Source organism: Thalia democratica, chromosome 1 (genome assembly GCF_965202585.1).
Source record: "Thalia democratica chromosome 1, ktThaDemo2.hap1.1, whole genome shotgun sequence".
In the NCBI taxonomy this organism is placed as follows: Eukaryota; Metazoa; Chordata; class Thaliacea; order Salpida; family Salpidae; genus Thalia; species Thalia democratica.
In genome coordinates, this window is record NC_139165.1 from 93,531,207 (window position 1) to 93,553,722 (window position 22,516).

General features: G+C 27.1%; 1 protein-coding gene across 1 annotated transcript; it reads right to left on the reverse strand.

Moving 5' to 3' along the window:
• Positions 1–10,437: 10,437 nt before the first annotated feature.
• Positions 10,438–17,087, reverse strand: LOC145845099 (uncharacterized). The gene is made up of 15 exons (XM_082952525.1): positions 17,007–17,087; positions 16,787–16,810; positions 16,351–16,410; positions 15,987–16,094; positions 15,550–15,627; positions 15,300–15,416; positions 15,085–15,156; positions 14,633–14,740; positions 14,149–14,223; positions 13,387–13,503; positions 12,250–12,312; positions 11,839–11,913; positions 11,412–11,492; positions 10,755–10,784; positions 10,438–10,535 (listed from the first exon to the last, which is right to left on the reverse strand). The coding sequence occupies exons 1-14, from the start codon at positions 17,068–17,070 to the stop codon at positions 10,774–10,776; spliced, it is 1,053 nt and encodes a 350-aa protein (XP_082808651.1). The 5' UTR covers positions 17,071–17,087; the 3' UTR covers positions 10,438–10,535; positions 10,755–10,773.
• Between the last annotated feature and the right edge of the window lie 5,429 nt (positions 17,088–22,516).

Here is a 22,516-nt window from a genome sequence, read left to right on the forward strand (position 1 = left end):
CCCCACTTGTTAGGGAAGTTACCTGCTTGATTCTGTATCATGACATGATCACCGCAATTCAGTGGTGGCAACAATCTTGTGTGCTCACTTAAATTCTCGAGAGACTTAACATAACGAGACCTAAGAGCTTCTTCCTTTTTACTCCATGCGTTACGCCAAATGTTTAAGATCTGCGGGTTATTGTAAGCCATGATACTCTTCCTGAGGTAAGGCAAGGAGTCCTTTAAATTTCTTCCAAGAAGGATCTGTGCAGGTGATAGTTTGCATCCTGGATCAGGCGTGTTTCTCTGCGTAAGTAAAGCTTGTACCATTTTGTCATTATTTAGTTCACCATTTGAATCAACATTCTCCATTAACAATCGCTTAGAAGCCTTTACTGCTAATTCCGCCCTACCGTTTGACACTGGATGATATGCAGATGACATACGATGGTGTATACCCCATCGTTTCAGAAAATCTTTGGTAACTTTTGCAGAAAACTCTGGACCTCCATCAGAAGATATTTCAACTGGAACACCAAAAGTCACAAAAATACGACGCAAAGCTTTACACAGCCCTTTTGAACCAGAATCATTTGTACCCAATTTGATTCTTTGTTGTTCTGTCCATCCTGAAAGTCTGTCGGCAGCTACAAAATAATACCAACCTTTGAACTGAAAATAATCACAAACAATTGACTCAAAAGGAACCTTTGGAATCAATGGTTCAATTGGAGGTAGGCGAGGATTGCTTGGTGCAATTAAGTTGCAACTATTGCAATTTTCCCGACAGCCTTGAATGTCATTTGTTATTCCCGGCCAATAAACAATCGATTTTGCTCGCTCGTTCAATGCAGTGACTCCTTGATGAGCAGAATGCAACACTCTTAAAACCTCTTTTCTTAATGATGGAGGAATAACAATTCTATACACATCATCCTTAAGTATACTGCTAGTTGATAGAAACTTATTATGATCAAGTTCTCGTTTACGATCACCACACATAATGACCCCATCCATCATAAACAAAGAATAGCGAACTATCCAAAACTCATGCAATTCTAATGGTAGGTGGTCTTTGGTCTCTGGAAAACCAACTTGAACATAATGAATAAGCTTCATCATTTGTTTATCTTTTAAAGTTTCTTCTTTAACTCGGTCAAAAGTCACAGCTTGAAAATTGTCACCTACTTGATTACTTGCAATGATAAACTCACTGTCTGGCAAACGTATTCCAGCTAAAATTTCAGAAGCACTTATCTCAACTTCATCTTTTGTTTTATGTACGGTAACCACTGGATGACGTGACATTGCATCTGGAGCAAGGTGTAGTTTACCAGGTTTATGTAGAATCTTGAATCGCCATAAAATACTTCTCTGCTTTAACCGGAAAAGGCGGGGGTTTGCAATTTCATCAAGTGTTCTGTCTCCAAATAATTTAACCAGTGGTTTGTGATCAGTCAGAACCAACAAATTATCACATCCTTGTGTGAAATACCGTGATTGCTCAAGTGCCCATACAATTGCAAGGCTTTCTCCCTCTACCGCAGCATAACGTGATTCAGAAGGTCTAAGAAACCGAGAGCCTGCTAAAACAATACGCCATCCGGTTTGACAACATCCTGGCACAGCAGACTTACAAGAGCAATGTTTCTGCGACAAAAAGTAACCAATACCAGTTGTAGACCAGTCTGGCTGTATACAAGTGGGCTTTCCCAAATCAAAAATTTGTATTCCCTTTGTTATAGCTGCAACTATAGCTTCTCTTGATTTGTAGAATGTATCATCTAGCTCATCATTCCAGTAAAATTTAGTTTTTGGACTTAATAATGGCTTAAACACAATCATCAAAGAATTCAATTGGTTGTAGTGTGAAACTTGGTGCACTAAACCAAACCATGATCGCACATCTGTTATTGACTTTGATACAGGAAAATCTCTAATAGCATTTATGAACTTTTCTTGTGGCTTAATTTCAGATTTCGTAATAGTAAAGCCAGCAAAGTCTATTTCTTTTTGTGTAAATTGAAACTTTTCAGGATTGAGTACAACTCCATTTTCCCCATTAAATCTAAATAGTTAATCATACGCCACCATTGATCAGCCAACTTCTCATCCCATAAAACAGTGTCATCAATGCATTTTGTCTTTCTAGGTATGTATATCTATTATGATTTCATCATACCTGCGCGTATATGCATCTCCACTTGCCAAATAACCTTGTGGTGCTACTTTGTAGTAGTACCTCCCCCATGGAGTGAGAAATGTTGTGAGATGATGATCTTCTGGACGAAGTGGTACTGAATGAAACCCATTCCATGCATCAGTCACTTTTTTCCAGGTGTTTGCAGGAATTTCACATACTTGAATGAATGGAGGTTTTACATGATGTGTTTCTCGTACACAATACATACTTATTTAAAGGTGAAAGGTCAACAACTCTTCTACAGCTACCATCAGCTTTAGCAACCACAACCATACGATGTACCCAAGTAGACGGAACACCAACTGGAGTCTTACCAAGCACACCTAATCGAGTATCATGGCTTACAATAACCCGCAGATCTTAAACATTTGGCGTAACGCATGGAGTAAAAAGGAAGAAGCTCTTAGGTCTCGTTATGTTAAGTCTCTCGAGAATTTAAGTGAGCACACAAGATTGTTGCCACCATTGAATTGCGATTGTTGCCACCACTATCACATCACAGTAGCTCACATCAATACAACTATAAGTTAGTATTTCGTTTCTTTGTTTAATATTCATTAACAATTTTGTTAAAAAGGATCTATAAATTCTTTGCGCTTCTTCTGTATTTAATTGCTTTTGGGCTACTAGCGCTTTTCGTATGTTCATCGAACGAACGTTTCGAACACCAAATCTACATAACAAAAACATTGCAGAAAAATAGAAAGCTTAAAAGGAATAAACTAGGACTGTTTTGTTTTTTGTTCTTTTTTTTTTAAATAATTGCGGTTGCTCTGGAGTTTCTGGAGTTGCACGTTAAGCTTGCTTTCAAACTACTTAGTCTAGGAACAAAATGAAATACAAGTTTTTTGATATTTGTAGTTACTTTATATACATGGAGTCTATTTTTTATGCTTAACTTTTTGCTAACGCCACTTTTTGGTAATTTCACACCATAACTGTTATAGCCTTTGATTTTTTACAGTATTATAATCAAATAAAAGTTCTATGCACTGTAAAAAAAAGTTTTACATCATTTAAGTATGAAGTAAGTATAGCAACAAGCTAAAATTAATTGCACACCTTTGAAAACTTAAAATCTTTTCAATTTTATATTAAAACTTTAAGAGCTTTATATTTTTAGTTGTAAATCTAATTATTTAAAACAAAGAAAACCATTGCTAAAAATTTTATAAAAGTTGTTTTAAAGTATATTCTGAGAATTAAAAATATTAATAAATGCCTTGAACTAACAAATAACATCTGATTGGTGTACTTTTAAATCTTATAAGTACCTGATTATTAACTATAAAGCAAAAAGTTATTAAAATGAAGGTCATTTTTTATAACGAACTGAAAAAAAAACAGTTCTAAGAAAAAGTCATACCTTGGATCCTGCCACCAACTAAGAGTACGTTGACAGGAGTTCTTGATCGAAGCTATCAGACTTATAACATTTCAAAATATTTACAGCCTATAGCGAACTGATAACCAACTAAATGTGGAAAAATTCAAATAAAAAGCTCAAATCCTTGCCTTTGTTACTAACCAAAGGGAAGGTTATGATTTGTAAGAGATGCTTGATCTCAGTTGTCCGCTACATTATAAAGTCTAAAACTGACATTTAACCTGCAACATAAAGGTGTCTACAACTAACAGATAAAATCTGTCATCTACATTTAAAGCCTTCACAGTATATCGCAACACTACAACTATCACATCACAGTAGATTACAGTAATACAACTATCACATCACAGTAGATAGCAATAATACAACTATCACTTCACAGTAAATTGCAATAATACAACTATCACATCAAAGTATATTGCAACAGTTCAACTATCACAACACAGTAGATTGCAACAGTACAACTACCACATCACAGTAGACCGCAACAACACAACTATCACATCACAGTAGACTGTAACGATACAACTATCACATCACAGTAGATTGCAATAATACAACTATCACATCACAGTATATCGCAAAAATATAACTATCACATCACAGTAGATACCAACAATACAACTATCACATCACAGTAGATCTCAACACTACAACTATCACATCACAGTAGACTGTAACACTACATCTACCACATCATAGGTGTATTATAATTTTAATCAACCTTTGACGCAATTCTATAACAGACGTAGCACTTTCTTGAGTTAGTTCACGTTTATATATGTATAATAACAATTTTTAACTTTTTCAAACTTTTTCTTCAAAAATTTAAATTGAAATTTTACAACTTTTTACAATCTACAATGAAAAATTTATTATAAACTTTAGCTTAGTGTAAATAGAAAATAAAACAGTAAAAATTTTTATTGAGTAGTTTTAGTTTTTGTTATATAAGAAAAATTAAACTTAATAGTATTAAATTACCATTTTTAAGGTACCATAGGAAAGCCAAGAGTTAAAGTAATATTTTCTATTATTTGTTTTCTTTCAGGGGAAATAAGAAAGAACTTATGTATTCTCGAACTTTTCCTGCTAAAGTTTTTAAACTCGTTATTTTCTAACAATCTCCATAATAAAATTTAATAAAAATAATTAATTATAAAAACTAAAACCGAACAGTTTAATTATCCAATCATGATTTTTTAATATAACATAAACAATTTAATTTTTTTAATTTTAATTAATTTACTATTCAAAATCAAAACTTTCATGTAGTCTCGAATATACTATAACTTGCTGTATGATGAAAACTTGATAATTTTCAAAACTTTGCATTACCTAATAAATGGCCAACTAAATCACCAAATACATAGTCTTTTTTTGGATTACTATTAGGCTTTCTAGGCTAAACCATAACGTCACTAATACGAATTATTAATACGAATAATAACCAACGGTAGCAAACAAAGAAGTATTAATACAGAGAGTAGTTAGCTAAACAAAAATTCTTTAAGAATAAAGAAAAATAAAAATTACAAAGAATTACTTCATTTATTACCATTTTATCACTAGGCACCAATTTCTACTTATGCATTAAAATGCTGTAACAAGTATATCATTAATTATTCTTATTCTGATGTATAAGTTATTGCAAAGATACACATCATAGTAGATCCCAACAATACAACTGTCAAACCACAGTAGATTGCAATAGTACATCTATCTCGTCACAGTACATTAAAGCAATGCAACTACCACATCACAGTAGATTGCAACACTATAACTATCACATCACAGTAAATTGCAATAATACTACTATTACATCACAGTAAATCGCAATAATACAACTATCAAATCACAGTAGATCGCAACATTACAACTATCACATCACAGTAGACCGCTGTTTTACAACTATCACATCACAGTAGATTTTAACAATGCAATCGTCACATAACAGTAGATCGCAACAATGCAACTATCACATAACAGTAGATACAACAATACAACTATCACATCACAGTAGGTCGCAATAATACTTAGTCTTTTTTAGAGTTTGTTAGTCTTTTGTAGAGTTGCGTCAAAGTTTAAATTCTTAAATTTTCAAACTCATCAAATGAAAACGTAGAACTTTATTGTTTCGTTTAAAGTTACATGTTGTTCTAAATTAGTAGTTTTGATGTCCTTTTAGTTGGTGAGCTAGGTTTTGACTTTTTTTCGTAAAACGTTTCGTTTTACAATTGGTCACCAGGTACTTAAAAGAAATTGTTGTTTTATTACTGCAAAGCACTGTTTAAACGTTTTTGTTAACAAAAGTAAGATTAGTATTAACACAATTATATATTTTTTGTACTTTTACTAAATTCATTATTATTAATTGTTTAGGATATCTCTTTTTTGATAAAACTGTAGTAAATATTATAAAAAAATATAAATACAGTTATAAATATATTCTAATAACAAAAATACTTTTACTTCAATTGACACAATGTTTAAAAGTACTTTTTTTTTTTTAATACACATGGTTTATTTCGAAAAAGTAGCAAATTTTAAGCTTAAAACTTAGAAGATATATATATACACGTAAAAAAACTCAAGAGTATCTTGAATACTTATAGAGTTGCTTCAAAGGGTAATTTTTTTTATTATAATATCTAAATAAATAAACATGTACAGTTAAATTGGTTTGTTCTAAACTTCTTTTTAGTAAATACTTTAATTGTTTATATTTTAAAAATGTTAGCAAAGAAACTGTTTAACTTAACGAAAAGTCATGAGTTGATAATAAAGTAATTGCTTCCTTAAGAGTTATATATATCTTTTTTCTGAAATATTTTTCGTTCAACTAACTACTTTATGTATTAATATTTGTTTGTTTGCTAATAATTATTTATTTGTTTTAGTAACGTTATGATTTACCCTTTATTAGTAAGCTTATTTGTACACCATGTAGCAGGCCAAACAGAAGCCTAATAATTTGCCTGATAGTAATTCATAACTTTGATCATTTTTTAAAATTTTAGTTTTGATCACGCAGATAGTTGTTATATATTGGAGACTAGATGAACAAAAGCTCGGTTTTTCGAATATTTTTAAAATAAGGAATTAATTAAAAATTTAATTAAGAATAAATACATAGTATTAGGTTAAAGATAAAGATTTTCCGAAAAATATGTAATCTAAAATGTTTTTCTTTTTGCTATATATAAAGTCTTTTTCTAAATTTTATAAGAGTTCGTCAGAAATTTTTTTTAAGTTTCAATAGTTTTCTACGAAAAAAAAAAAACAATTTTTCTGTTCGCAATAGTATGAATTTGTTGAAACGCTTTACTAAGAATCTTTGCTTTACGACAGTGCCTTCAGATAGGCAAAGATCAACTGCATATAGCAGGTTCATATGTAAACGTGAAACAACTCAAGTAAGTGCTACGTCGTTTATAGACTTACGCCGAAGGTTTTTTTAAAATATCTTACACCTGTGATGTAATAGTTAAATTGTTGCAACCTTTTGTGATGTGATAGTTGTGTTGTTGCAATCTACTGTGATGTGATAGTTAAAGTGTTGCAAGCTACTGTGATGTGATAGTTGTAGTGTTGCGATCTACTGTGATGTGATAGTTGTAAAGTTGAAGTCTACTGTGATGTGATAGTTGTATTGTTGCAATCTACTGTGATGTGATAGTTGTATTGTTGCAATCTACTGTGATGTGATAGTTGTATTGTTGCAATCTACTGTGATGTGATAGTTGTGTTGTTGCGGTCTACTGTGATGTAATAGTTGTAATGTTAATATCTACTGTGATGTGATAGTTGTACTGTTGCAATCTACTGTGATGTGATAGTTGTATTGTTGCGATATACCGTGATGTGATAGTTGTATAGTTGCGATCTACTGTGATGTGATAGTTGTATAGTTGCGATCTACTGTGATGTGAAAGTTGTATTGTTGGGATCTACTGTGATGTGTTGTTACTAGATACCGTTATGTTGCGGACAACTGAGATCAAGTATTTCTTTCAAATCGTTATCATCCCTTTGGTTAGTATCAAAACCAAGAATTTGATATTTTTATTTAAATTTTTCCACGTTAAGTTATAGGCAGGTAAAGTATACTAAGCAAATGTTATATTTTAATTTAAGGCAATATTTATAACATTTCCGACATTAAAAACATGTTTACTTTCAACAAAAATTTTAATATTTTATTCTAGTTTTATAATCTTACAAACTTTTTATATCTTATTTTTTGTTAAAACTGAGTAGTTTATATTCACAAATTCAAATACAGTTAAGCTAAGAATACAGTCTAATAATATAAAACTTTTATTTTAATTTATACATTAAAAAAAAGTCATTAATTGTTTAAATAACATAGTGGGCTTACTAGTACATCAAGTAGAATGCCAAGTAGTTAACCAACTAGTAGGTAAAGCAGTACGTCTATACATAGTTTTAAAAAAGTTAAAGATTTTAAAAATACAGATAGTTGTTGTATGTTTTCAACTAAATGAAAAAAAAAACGTTTTTTAAATAAAAAGATATAACTTAATAAAGTTAGAGTTTTTATCTTAAATTCAAAGTTTACAATTTTTTAAAATACTAATTAAACTGTGAGGTTTTATTTTTGCAGTTAGTGAGCTCTTTTTTTAAATTTTATGTTGGATATTGTCAGAAAATATTTAAAGAGTTTAACTAAATTTTTAGAAAAAATGAGTTTGAGAAAAAATAAGTTTGTTGTTTCTTGTTGCACGAAGATGAACATAGTTACAATACTTTAATTGCTTTCTGACGGTAACTTCAAATTGACCAAGATCGACGAATTTTAGGAGATGTGTATATAAATGCAAAACAACTCAAAAAAATGCTACGTCTTTTATAAAGTTGCGTGAAAGGTTGATTTCCTAAACTTCAAAACAACTGTGATATAATACTTGTAGACTCCGTAATGTTACGTTTAACTGTTATTACTACTTGGACTCATGTTTAGTTAACACTCTTGTGATTATTTAAACTTTAATTTTTTAAAACTCTTTGTGACTTATTGGGACTTTTGGGTAAAATAAAAAAATATTTATGTTAAGTTATAAATAATCGTTTTTTTTTAACAAACTTCAACTTACATGCAGTTTTCTCTTTTTGTGGTTTTAAATTTTTAGTAAAAAAAATTATAGATTTTAAAACTTAGTTAAATAACTTTTTTGTGTTTATTCTTCTTGGTACCCTTTCAAAATTATCTCAAAATTTTTGTGATTTTTTATCAGTTTCAGTAAACTTGTGTGGCTTGAAAAAATTAGAGTCGCTATAACTCTTCAGTAGTTTAAGAATAGTTAAAGTAAAGTAAAAGTATTATAAATTTTAAGAATGGCCAGGTAAATGAAACTATTTTATGTTGCCTATGTAACAGAAATAACTTGTTTCGTACAAAATTACAATATACAGTAATACTTTAAATATCAAACTAGAAGTTTACTGGGTAAAAGAACGTTTTGTTACATTAATATTTTTAGATTAGTTTTTACTAATAGTTTTTTTAAAAGAGTTTTGTAAAAAAAAGTGTAATCTATTTCTTTTTTTTATTATTGTTTTTGCCAAATGAAAAGTTGAGTTTTAAGTTTTTATTGATTTATGATTTTCAGATGACAAAACTGCAATGCAGATCAAAAGCATAAGTTTTTGTTAGCTTAAATGTCAGTCAATCGTAGCTTAACATTTTTTTCTTAAACAACAAAGTTTATAAAATCTGTAAATTTATTTCAACTAAAAAGTTTAAAAACTTTTGTTCCACTTTTTAATTTTTACAAACGAACAAATATTTTAAATTTAATAGAATTTTTCTATTTTATTTGTGACACATTAGCTTTAATGCACAACTATCTTTCTAAACTCTTGTGTAGTTTGATACAAGTTGTTGTTGTTGAAATTATTTTATAAAACATGATAAGCAAAGTCATTAGCGAAAATAAAAAGAATCAATCGAAAAATAATATTATATTTACTTTAAATAAAGAATTTTTTAGCTCAAAATAACTGCTTCTAAAATTTAATGACTGGGAAATAATAAAACTTTTACTCAGTATACTTTAATTTACACAACTTGTATATATTTTTTAAAGACCGTTTGACTATGTTTTTTGTTATTTGTTTCTAACATTTATTTGTGAGTCTGTTGACAGCATAAATTTTTTATAAGTATACTTTATATTAGTACGTTATTATATCAGTATTTTTATTAAAACTATACAGCTACACAATAAAAATAGAAATGATCTTAAGGATTTCATAGTTTTTTAATTGATTGACTAATACTAGAGAAATCTTTTTAATATATTAAGTACTGTTATTAATTGAAATATTAATAATAAAAGTGTTTATTTTTACAACCATACTTTTTACAAAATATAAAAGAGTATATGAGTTACAGATAATTAAATATATGCATTATTTTATTCTTAAACATGCATTAATCTTTCTTGGTCTTTAAACTAAAAGTAAAACGAAGTTACGGTTAACTTCTTTTTGAAAAACAAGCAAAAAGTTATAAGTTATAACTCCTCTTCATTTTTGTTCCTCGGCAAGATTATTATTTCATGAACTTTATTTTATTTAATGTTAATTTGTAAATTTGTTTTAATTTTATCTTTTTCTATCCCCTTTATATTTATACCATCAGATACACATTAGTTATGCTTTTTATATCCCCTTTCTATTTATACCATCAGATACACATTAATTTTTAAGCTAAACATGCTAGTAAAACACCGCTAAAACTCGTTTTCTTTTAACTAAAAATACTTTTATACCTTATTTCGAAAATAGTAAATATTTTTATCTTTATGCAGGTTAAAAAAACAAATGATTTTAATGCAAGTTGTAGTTTATTAATAAAAAATACGACAATAAAATCAGTTTATTATACTTATTCATAAATATTGTTCGGTACTAGGTAGTTATTGTAATCCAGTTTTATCTGTAAAATAATAAAAATTTAGAAAAATAATAAAAATATGCATTGGATACTGCTGTAGTACTTAGTTTTTCAGTCTGTTTTATTTTCATTGATTTTTGCATGTTGTTTTAAGAAAGATTAAAACTTATAAATAGTAGTTTTAATTAGTAGTATTTAAAAGCTTTACATAAAAACTTTAAATTAAAATGAAAACACTTGGCTATAGTTAAATGAACTTACATAAGTGCTTGGAATGAGTTTAAGCTTGATCTGTGTAGAATAAAGTTATTAAGTAAGTTGAAGTTAATCTAAATATTGTAATTTCTAAACAGCTTAGTTTTTTATTTCAAAAGTTTTTTAACTCAAATACTTGTTTAAATTGTAACAAAATTTATAGATTTTTGTAAGAAATAAACTTTGAATAAAGTAAATAAAAGTTCATAATGCTATACAATGTCTATTTAAATCATGAAAATTATAATTTGTAATACTTTAAATAGCGTACAACTATTAGTATTCAACAAAAAACTCACTAAAGTTAATAATAATAAATACGCTACAGACTTAAGGGTAGAATCCGGCTGCCTTACATAATGGCTTATTACTTAATGGCACAACAGCTCTTAAATAAATAACTATAAACTATAGACTGTTTTCTAAACACTGTATAGAAAAAATTCTTCCGCGGCAGACCGCAGATAATATAGTTACAGTTTTTTGACTATTTTTAATCAAAAAAGTACTAACATATGCAATAACGAAACACTATTAGTCACTAATTAAGAAGTTGAGAACCCAATGCAGTTTTTAGCAAATTAAAAAAAACATTTAAGCTGTATATTTATTAATTGAAAAGTACGCTGAACGCCGGAAAAATACTTCAAATAAAATACTAACCGTTGCTTACGTCACCATAGTAACCATGGTGATAATACCCGTGGTGGTAACCGTGGTGATATCCGTATCCATAGTAGTAATCTGATTATAAATGAAATGATTTTTTGAATTATGTTCAAGTTCTAAATGTTTTCTGTCGCTAATACTTTCTACTTTAAATATTGTATTAAATATATGTTATACAAAACAAAAAAAAAAACTAGTTCAAACGCATTCAAATGATAAAAAATTGATATATTTTTGTTAATTAACATTAGGATTTTTAATGTTTGCTGTTTTAATAACTTCTACTTTAGAATAATGTAGTAAATATATCAAAGTTAAAACGTTGTAAATTAAATGTATACGCATTTTAATAAATAAAATCAATTTTAAAAAGAATAATTATATTATATCAAAAAATAAATTTATAATTATAAAAACAAACCATCATTGTTGTTGTTGTCACCATAGTAATGATGATGGTAATAAGGGTGTCCATATCCGTATCCATAATAGTAATCTAATTATAAATAAAAAAAGTAAATTAAATGTATAAATAGAACTACTTGACATGGTAAATACAAAACTAAGTGTAAATCTGATCATAAGTAGATATATTTTTGTTAATTTACATTTAAACACTGAATTACTTCTGTCGCTAATATTTTTTACGTTTCAAAACTGTAGTAATTATATTTTATAAAAAGTACAAAAAATACTAACTTAAACGCATAAACAAACCATTTCACTCGGTGAAATGAAAACCTAGTCTAAATATTTATACATATTATTATTTTAGCATTCAAAAAAATTAAGAAACACTATACACGATATTTTTGTAATTATAATAACAAACCGCCATTGTTGTTGTTGTCACCGTATAAGCTATGAAGGTAGTGAGGGTGTCCGAGTCCGTAAGCTTGATTGAAAAGTTTCAATTTTATTTTATGTACAATGCGAGTGATAGTATTAAAAAAAGTTAATCTTCATATAAACATTTGAAACTGAGAAAAAGTTAAAGAAGATTAAATTTAACATTTTGATTTCTTCTAACCACCTAGTCCAGAGTTTTCCAATCTTTTTTAAAGGTCCCTTTATAGAATTTTAAAAAAATTATGGTTCCCTTCGATAAGATTTCTAACAAACTGCTAATAAAAATTCCTAAAACTTTTTTCTTGTAGCTCTTCTTCTTTAACTCCTAAATTACCTGAAATAATCCCAAAAAAGTTTCAAACTTACCATTAAAAACGATTAAGAGCTTTTTTTTTCCATTTTTATCAACTCAAGAATATCTAGTGTAACCTTTAAATTATGATCTCATGGCCCTCCTGTGGCCCTTTAACTGCTCTGACCTCTTTGGCCCCTTTGCTGCTTATGGCAACCTAAGTTTCTGCAGTGGCCCACTTTGGGAAAGCCTGGCTTAGACCATAACACTACAAGCTGTCAGTAGACTGATACCGAAGTTTTGTTCTTATTGAATCTCGTGAGGCTTACAGTCTAACTATTAAGGCGGTTTGATGCAACTTTTTTGTGAAACTTGAGTTTGTATCGCGGCCTACGAAGTCAAAGTCACTATCAGATAATTAAAGATTACTTATGTTAAAACACTTATCATTAAATGATAGCAAAACAAAGTACTAAAAGTTTCAAAATATTTTCGCTATTAGAAAATGCGATCGATCAAAAGATTTCAATTTTTCACAAGTGTTGAAAATTTAGTATATTAAGGTAATTAGTTCTACGAAAGTGTAAATAACTCAAAAAATAAAGTTAGAAAGCTATTTTCAAAGATTTTTTTTTAGTTTAAAAAAAGTGTTAACATATTTCTTAGTGTACTGTCTTTTTGTTGTTCATGACCAAGTTTGGTGAAAATTTTCACTATCGTAAAGCTATCGAGTATATAGCACATTTAAAATTATTCAAAATGCACAATAAAGAGTTGTTTAGATAAATGTTGTAACTTGAGTGGTTCTATAATAGTTTTTAAACTAACAATCTTTTTGTTCTTCATCTCCAAGTATGGCATGACCGAGTCCTCTAACAGCACCGATTGCGTGATGAGCAACTCCAGCTACTCCTCTAATAGCGTGGTGAATGATTCCGAAGATGACTGAATTTAAAAGTAGCATATTTTTGTAAAAAAAATAAACTATTTTTTCGAAATAAATAATAAAAAAATATTTAAAGAAAAAAAAAATAAAATAGTGTACTGTTTAACTTTTTTTAATACTAAGTTATAGGATTACAACGTACAACCCGGATCGCCAACAAAATATCAGAATTGCCACAAACTTCCAAAGTTTGAAATGACCAGTGCAAAGTGTTTTAAATTGAGCTGTTTGCTAAGACTTTGTTTTAAAACTTTCGTACTACTTTTATTTCCATAAATGGGGTTATTAAAAGACCATTAAACTGTTATTCTATTGGGTAAACTATTTTAAAAATTTTAAGACTATTTTTGACTTGTACAAGGATAAAACTCGTAATCTAATAAAGACTTTTTCGTGAAAAAAAATATTATTAATGCCCTCGTACTTTAGGAGTTGTTTATTCCTACTCTAAATTTTGTATTTTATACAGTTTGTTGGTTTTGGCTGTTTCAAATTAAAAAGAAGTTTCAAACTTTATACTTATAGTAAAGACATAATTGATATTGAAAAAAAAGCGTTGAAGTAGTACCCGTAAAACAAATTGATCAGGTTAATTTTAGGTAAAACCAAAAAAAACTTATATAGTTACATTGTTAATAACTCACAGTCTCTGTTGTTGTCATTTACTTCAAGTCCATCTTTTACAAGCTCGTCCATAACTTTGTTTGCCATGTCATTAACTGTTTTAAATTGTATAACAAATGTCACTTTAACTCAACTTATTATAAAAATAATATGTTTGTTTTTTATATGAATTTTATAGTAATAAGGTGCTTATGAATAAATTTAAAAAAGTATTAAACTTTAATTTATTGAATGAAGTTAATAATTGTTTTACCTTTTTAAATAACTTAATCTTATTGTAAAATATCAAGTTTGTGCTATTAATTGTTTAAACTAGTATAGACAACAATTTAAATAAAATATTTAATTTTGTTAAACTTATCTAAAGACTTTAATTTCTATCCACAAATATCTTCAAAAAATTATTAATGAAAACTAATTAGAAGCATCTCATTTTTTACTTAGTTATATTTGATATTAATTTAAGGGTTTTAGTAACTACAAAATTCTTCTTGCTTAACTTACTTTCTTCATCACCAAGTATGGCATGACCGAGTCCTCTAACAGCACCAATTGCGTGATGAGCAACTCCAGCTACTCCTCTGATAGCATGATGAATGATTCCGAAGATGACTGAATTTAGAAAATAAAGTAAAGTTTATAAATAATTTATAATAAAACATGCAACTAACAGACCATAATTACTAAGTAATAATAACACTTTTGAAATCTCGAATATTTTTTTGTACTTTTGTATATTACTAATTTAAGCTTTAAATCAATTAAACATCAGAGAATAAACTTATCACAGTCTAATAAATGTTGACTTCATTTTAAATGGAAGTTTATTTAGCTACCGAATGCTTTACTTACAGTAGTTTTCAAATACTTAAACACGAAAAAAAAATATATATGCCTATCATTTTATTTAAGTTGATTATCGCAGTAAAACTTAATATATAGTTTTAAAAACTTACAATCGTTTTTAGCTTTGCTGTCTTTAGCTTTGAGAATGTCCTCTACCATTTGTTTAGCCAAAAGTTGAGCGACTAGAAAATATATTTATTTCAAACAGATAATCAAAAATAATTATATGTAAACCAAAACTTTATTTTTTGGACTAAAAGTAGATATGTTGAGCAAAAATACTTAGGATTAACTAATAATAACTAGAAATTATTGTATAACTTACAATCTTTTTGTTCTTCATCACCGAGTATGGCATGACCGATTCCTCTAACAGCACCAATTGCGTGATGAGCAACTCCAGCTACTCCTCTGATAGCGTGGTGAATAATTCCAAAGATAACTAATTTATAAATAATTAGTCAAGAAATAGACTAAACTTAAAACAACTTTGTTACTAAACTTTTAATAAATATATTTTTTATTCGTAAAAATTCAATAACTATATAATTGGACAAAGTATGTTAAATACTTACAGTCTCTGTTTTCTTTGTTGTCTTCAATATTTGCCTGTTTAAGAAGTTCATCTGTCATTTCTTTAGCTAACTTATTGCCTGTTTTAAACGTGATTTTATTTTATTGCTAACAAACTTTTACATAATTTAAAGTTGAACAAGCATTTTACGTCTATTTTATAAGTAAAAAGAGTATATTAGCTCTTTAGGGAAAAAGTGATAACTACATTTTGAAATGGAACATGATTCTAAAACAAATGTCTTATTTTTGTGTCTTAAATTATACACTTCGAATTAGAATCTAACCTTTTTTTAATAATTTACTAAAGCAAAACTTTCATTTTATTGTAAGTGTAATTTCTACATATAAGCTATGGTAATAAAACATCTTAAGTTATAAAAAAAATATTTTATCAATAATGCTTCAACTTGAGATTTGTTTTTATAAAATCGCTTACTTTCTACATCTCCAAGTATGGCATGACCGATTCCTCTAACAGCACCGATTGCGTGATGAGCGACTCCAGCTACTCCTCTGATAGCGTGGTGAATAATTCCAAATAAAACTGTTCAGTTTTGAAATCGTTACTGGATAAAGTTTAAAAACAAAATATTTGGCAAAAATAAAAATAGACAATACTAATAAGCTGTTTTAACTGATTTAATATATTAAGTTCATTAAGTACTTCTAAGTTTTTTGATGCTAAGATTAAATTATCATCTTGTAAAACTTGTCTATTTTTTCTAGGTTTCAAATAACAGTTTTTTTGAATTTAAACATGTTTTAAAATATAAACAGTGCTTGAATTTTTAAAAACTAACAGTCTTTGTTTTCTTTTGTGTTTCCGTCTTTGATTAAATTGTTTGCCATCATTTTTGCAACTTTAAATAATGTTTAGTTTTAAATGCTTTATTTATTTACTCTTACGTAAACTCTTACTAAAAAATAATACTTTTGGTAAATAACAAGTGTTTTATCGACGTTTTTATACTTTTAATACAATTTTTATAACCAGTTTAATTTATAAATGTGTATAAAATAAGTATCTTCGCAGTTTAAAACTTGTTTTTTTTTTATAAGACATTTTTAACTCTATTAAAAATTTGTTTGAAAACTGTAAGTTGAAACAAATATATTAAAAAAAAAATATTTTATGTACATTGTTTAATTTTTTTCGTAGTTTTATTAATAAAAAGCTAAAAATTTTTTTTAAATATTTTTTGTTTAGTTTTACATAAACTATTAAAACTTCCTTACCATCAGCGCTATCCATAGACTTAACTGTAAAACAAATATTATTTAAATTTATTAATACAAGAATTAAAGCTTAATTAATAATAGCAACGTAATCAGAAATTTAGTTCTTACTAAACACTTAATTATCACAATAGATATATAATTCTAGATACTAAAATTATAGTCGTATCCTTATTAGTAGTAAAAAAAGTTTCAAACCGTTAATTGTAATCAAACAAACCAGCTTTAGACATTGTAGTTGCTACAAAAGCAAAAGAAAGAGCCACAATTAAACAGAACTTCATAATTGTTTCAGTTGATAAATAAATATAAATATCAGATAATATAAAAGATAACAGAAGGTTTATATAAAAAAATTTTAAACGTAGGTGTTATAAATTGAGTGGTTTAATCACAACAAAGGAAATCACGTAGGACCAGACTTTTAATTAAAAAATAAACCAAAACATGTCTAGTCTCGATAAAATTTTTTTTTTAACTTTTAGCTTAATTGCTACGTATTTATTTTTTGCTTTTAAAAAACTTTTAAGATATTAACATTTAAAAGCTATAATAATGAAGTATTACATCATAGTTACGAATATTCAAAAACTAAGTAGAAATTTAAAATATTTTGCAACGTTTTTAAACACTAACTAAGGTCTTTTATTTATTTTATTTACTTAGATAAATACAAATAATGTTTAAAAATTTAAATGGCATAAGATTTCACTGACTTATTCTAGTACAACTTAATTTTTCAACACAATCATTAAAAATAGTCAAAATGTTTCAATTTAAACTATTGAAGCAATTAATTTTTTTTCGTTTTATTAGTTCTAAATTTAGTTTTACTTGATACTTATATTATTGTATTTGTTACAAAAACCTAAAAAAAGTTCAAATTTAAGACTTCTTAAAACAACTATACCATTAATAAAAGATCAATTTAATTGTAAATATCTATAAGCTTTCTCAAATGTTATGAATGGTTAAAAGATTAAACGATTTTTTTCTATAAAGCTTAGTTTCAATTTTGTTTTTTGTTACGCTAGCCAAGTTTTTGTTCAATTACGACAAAATCAAAGTTATAATAAGGATTATTAAATACTAAAATTGTAACAACTATTGCTAAACTGTTTTTCGTTTCCGATTTTATTTTAGTTAGCATTAACTTATGTAGTTTCTAATGCGGGTTTATAACTGATATTGTAAAAAGATTGTTTTAAAATAAACAAATATTAATAATTTGCATAAACAAGTCGCAAAAAATAAAATTTTATGTAAAAACAGTAACTTCAAACGAAATATTTCAATTAATTTTTTTTATAAGGAAAAATAGAGCACTAGAAATGACCAAATAATCAATAAAGAGGCTAGTTTCAAGTTTTTACTGCAAAAAATTTTTCTTGTTGTATTTAAAATTAGTTTTTTGACTGAAATGTAACTCGCGGGCCGCATATTTTGGCTATATAAGCCATGTTTGACCTGCGGACCGCAGTTTAGCGACCCCTGTGTACGACTATAGTTTTTAATTAAATAACTCATGATTTTTAGATTTTAGCTATTTTAGATTTGGTAGGTTTTTATAAAATTAAATAAAAATAATATGATAAATACAAAAAAGATCGTCACTAATATTAAACTAATTTTCAAACTTACAATACAATTTAAACTTTAAAGATTATAAAATCATGTTAATAAGCTTAATATAATACAGTTTGATTTATTTATAATCTTAGAAAATCTTGGACTTGTTATAGAATTCTACTCACAAGTTTTAAAAGTATGATTTAAAACTAAGTAAAAAATAAAAACAGTAATGTGAAAGACCTAGTGGTTTTAAACAAGTTTAATTAAAATGTTTAATTTATAATTTGTACAAATAGTTTAATCATTTAGATGTTGGTACTATGTTAAGCTCAAAAAACCAATCTTAAATAGTTAGTTATTTCATAACCAAAATTAAACTTCCTAATCAAACTTAAACTCAAGCTATACACAACTATTATTTACTTATAATTTAAATAAAAAAAAATTTAAACTGTTCGTTTTATTGTTTTAAGAAAAGTTCTTCAAAGTAAATTCTTAACATTTGTTTTAAAAAATTTCTAGATTGTCAACAGTTTAATCTACAACTTTTAATACTTACTCAAACATTTTGAAATTTTAGTGTATATAAAAAAATTAAAAATAATTTTAAGATACTTAGTTATTAGTTCATACTATTTGAATTATTAGTAACGTCCAGGTTCTGAGTCTATACAAACTAAATATACAAACATATACATATACAATGTCTGATCGAAGTTGAATATCAAACATAAAATAAGACAATCTAATCTTAATCGTTTTGCTATTTAAACTATATTTAAAAGGTGTTTCGCACCATAATCTTGTAAGAGTAATTTCGAATGAAATAGCAAATATTGTAATGGTATACTTTTATCTTTCAGTTTCTCTAGTTTTTACATAAGGTTCACACTAAGCAGTGCATTAATTATTCCATTAAAAGAAGGACATTGGCAAATATCAGCGAGGTGACAAATTCAGTTATGAAGAGTGGAGAATTAGATAGTTATTTAAAAAACTTGTGCATTCTCAAGTTTGGAAGAGAAATCGGTTTGCAAAAGTTTAGTGGTTTGATCAAAAAACCAGTTGAGCACAATGAAAAATTAAATAACTACCTCAAAAATTTGTGCATTCTCAAGTTTGGAAGAGAAGTTGGTTTGCAAAAATTTGATGATCTCATCAAATCTTCAGGCCGCAAGTGTCTCAAACAAAGGGAAAAGTCCTATCTCCATGGAAAAGGATTTGAATACGCGAAACGGGGTGAAATGATGCGTGAAGATCGAGCCAACCATGAAGCTCTCGAATACGAAATTCCCAGCATGTATAAAAGATACGTGAAGTTATACCTGAAATTTTTACCTAAAGTTTACTATGAGCAGGAAATGTTTACTTTTAAGAAACAGCTGGTCCGCAAAGATGTAAGCGGGGAGATTTATGAAACTACTCAAAAACCTGTTGACTTTGCTGATATTCTAAAACTGAGAAAAATTCTAGAGAAATATCAAGTTTCTCATAGTGCATAATAGAAATATCATAGTGCCAAAAGTACTCCTGACGCTGAGAAATGTTGAATGCTTCAAATGAGACTAAAAATTGAATGCTGATGGTTTGAATTGTGTGTCAGCTACAGTCCTTCTATTGTCAGTTCTATTGTGTTGAATGATTACTTTCTTTAAGTCTTATAATTTTTTGTAAGTAGTTGTTTCTTTTATAATAAACATGTTTTATATATACTCGTCTTCTTTTTATTTGTTATTTTTTTCGACTTTTTTAATAGATAGTTTAAACTAGTTGTTAGTTTTTAAAACAAAGTTTCTTAATTTTTAAAAACCAACAGTCTTTACGTGATTTTAATAAATAAACCATGTTGTTAATGAAGTTCTAAAAAAACGTTTTCAATTTTTTTAACGAGAAAAAAATTATTTTCGTCTTTAACTAATTAAGTAATGATTTGCTCATAAATAAGTACTTAAATACTAAATGTAGATGATTAAAATCTTATTCATCTAATCCTTATTTAAAATGCATAAAAAACAAAAACTCAAACAATAGTCATACCCTACGAAATAAAGCTATAATATTGTCAGATACTTATACCGTAAAAGTTTTACGATAATAACAAAAATTTTAAGAATTAAGTTTAATAAAAATCATTTGAAACAGTTTTTAAATACTTAAGGAAACATCTAAACTTTTAGTTTTTTCTTGAATATCTCTAAATTTTTTGGTTGAAATATTGCAACAGTTTTAGACTACATTTACAAAGTTTTTCTTTAGTGATCTTAAAATGTTGAACCAAGCTAAATTTTAAGCTAACCAAATTATTGAAAAATTAAATGATTACAAAGATTTTGTAAGAAACAACATCTTTATAACTACATTAATAATTATATATACAACTAATTGACTGAGTAAAATTGCAGCTGTTTAAGTATTTATGAAGGTCTGGTGTTGTTTTTTTACTTATGACTACCACAACTAAATACTCCACTGAAAATTTAATACTTGAAGTTAATACTAGAGTTTTAAAAAATATTTAGAATTGTTTAGAATTGTAATGTATTGAAACAAATAATAACTTACCTACATAGTTAGTATGGTTTTTGTTTTTGTGATGTACAAATATTATTAAAAACAACTAAATGTAATTTTAGTATTAGAAAGTACTCTTAAATTAACTCAAATCAAAAGTTTTAAAATTTTAAAACATTATTTTCCAGAAATTACCACAATTCGCCATTTTTTTTCCTATAAACAAGTTAAAGTATAAATATCAGTTTGAAATTATTTTTAAATTTTTAGGTTTAAAGTTAATAAATTTTGGTCGTACCATCTAGTCTTTGATAACTGCAAAGACCAAAGGTCCGCCTCATGAAAAAAGAGTTACCCTTAGACAATTGCCTTGATGTAAAAGTTTGGTCTAATCAAAATTGGAAAACAATTAATGTTACTTTTTTTTCGTTATTATAAATAAACAAAATTTCGGGGAGGACAAAATTAGAAGCAATATATGTTTTTAACAATCAATACATTTTATTATTAATGCAACGCTTAGATAATGCTATTAAATTAACGTGTCCTTCTCGATATATTATAACGACATGAGACGATTGGAAAGGTGAAAGTTGTTTTAATCACTACTGCATGAAGTTTACAGATTGCAAAACGCAAAATGTCAATGGATTGTATAGATTAGATGATTACGGTGAGTTGCTCAATTTTACAATTATCTAGATAGACTTCATTGGCAGTAGTCGTTCTAACAACTAGTTTGCTGTTTCGTCATGTTGACTAATTATTTATCTAAATGTAAAAAACTTAAAACAATTTGTTATTGTTGTTAATGTTGTTCTAGTCGTTTTCAAATTGTATAAAGCATTTTTAATACAAAGTTTTTTTTTGTTTAAAAGTCAATTGCTTAAACAATTGAACAGTCTATACTCATTTAAATTAGGGTGAAAATAATCTTTTAATTAGTTGAAATTAATGTTTTAAGTTGTAATACTATAACATAAGCTTTGCAATTCTTATATATATATTTAATAGTTTATTTACCGAAAAAAATGGCTAAAGTATTTGGTTCTAGGACCTGGTGCACGAACAACCTTTCGTTTATCAAAGTGTACACCTTTTATACACTTTATACACTTTTTTGATACCTTTTAACATCTTGTCTAGGTCAGGCTGAAATTATTTATTTTTTGAAATAATATTTTTTCAAAAGATAGTAGCAATGTTCTAAACAAGTCTACTACTCTTTTTGACCTGCAAAAATTTGAAAAAAAGTTTGTTATAGAAATGAAGCAATCAACAGTTTTGTAAATATGCATAACTACGTTACAGATTTAAATATTCATATCATAAAAATAGTTTTAGTGTTTAATAAAGATTTATTAGAAAAAAGTAAAATAATGATCAAAGTTTTTTGTTTCAATTACCAAGATTCAAAGAAAAAAAAAGACCTCCCGGTTATCAATTTGCATACCCAACTTAATTAAAACTATAACGAGCTAAAAATGAAAAAGAAAGAAAAAAAAAATTACAGTCTAATCTAAATTTATACTCTAAAACGATAAGCTCTATGAAAAATGAAACTAGTAAATTTAAAATATTAAACATTTATCTTTAAAATACAAGCAAATAAAAAGAGTTTTATATAATAGTGAATATCATTATAGA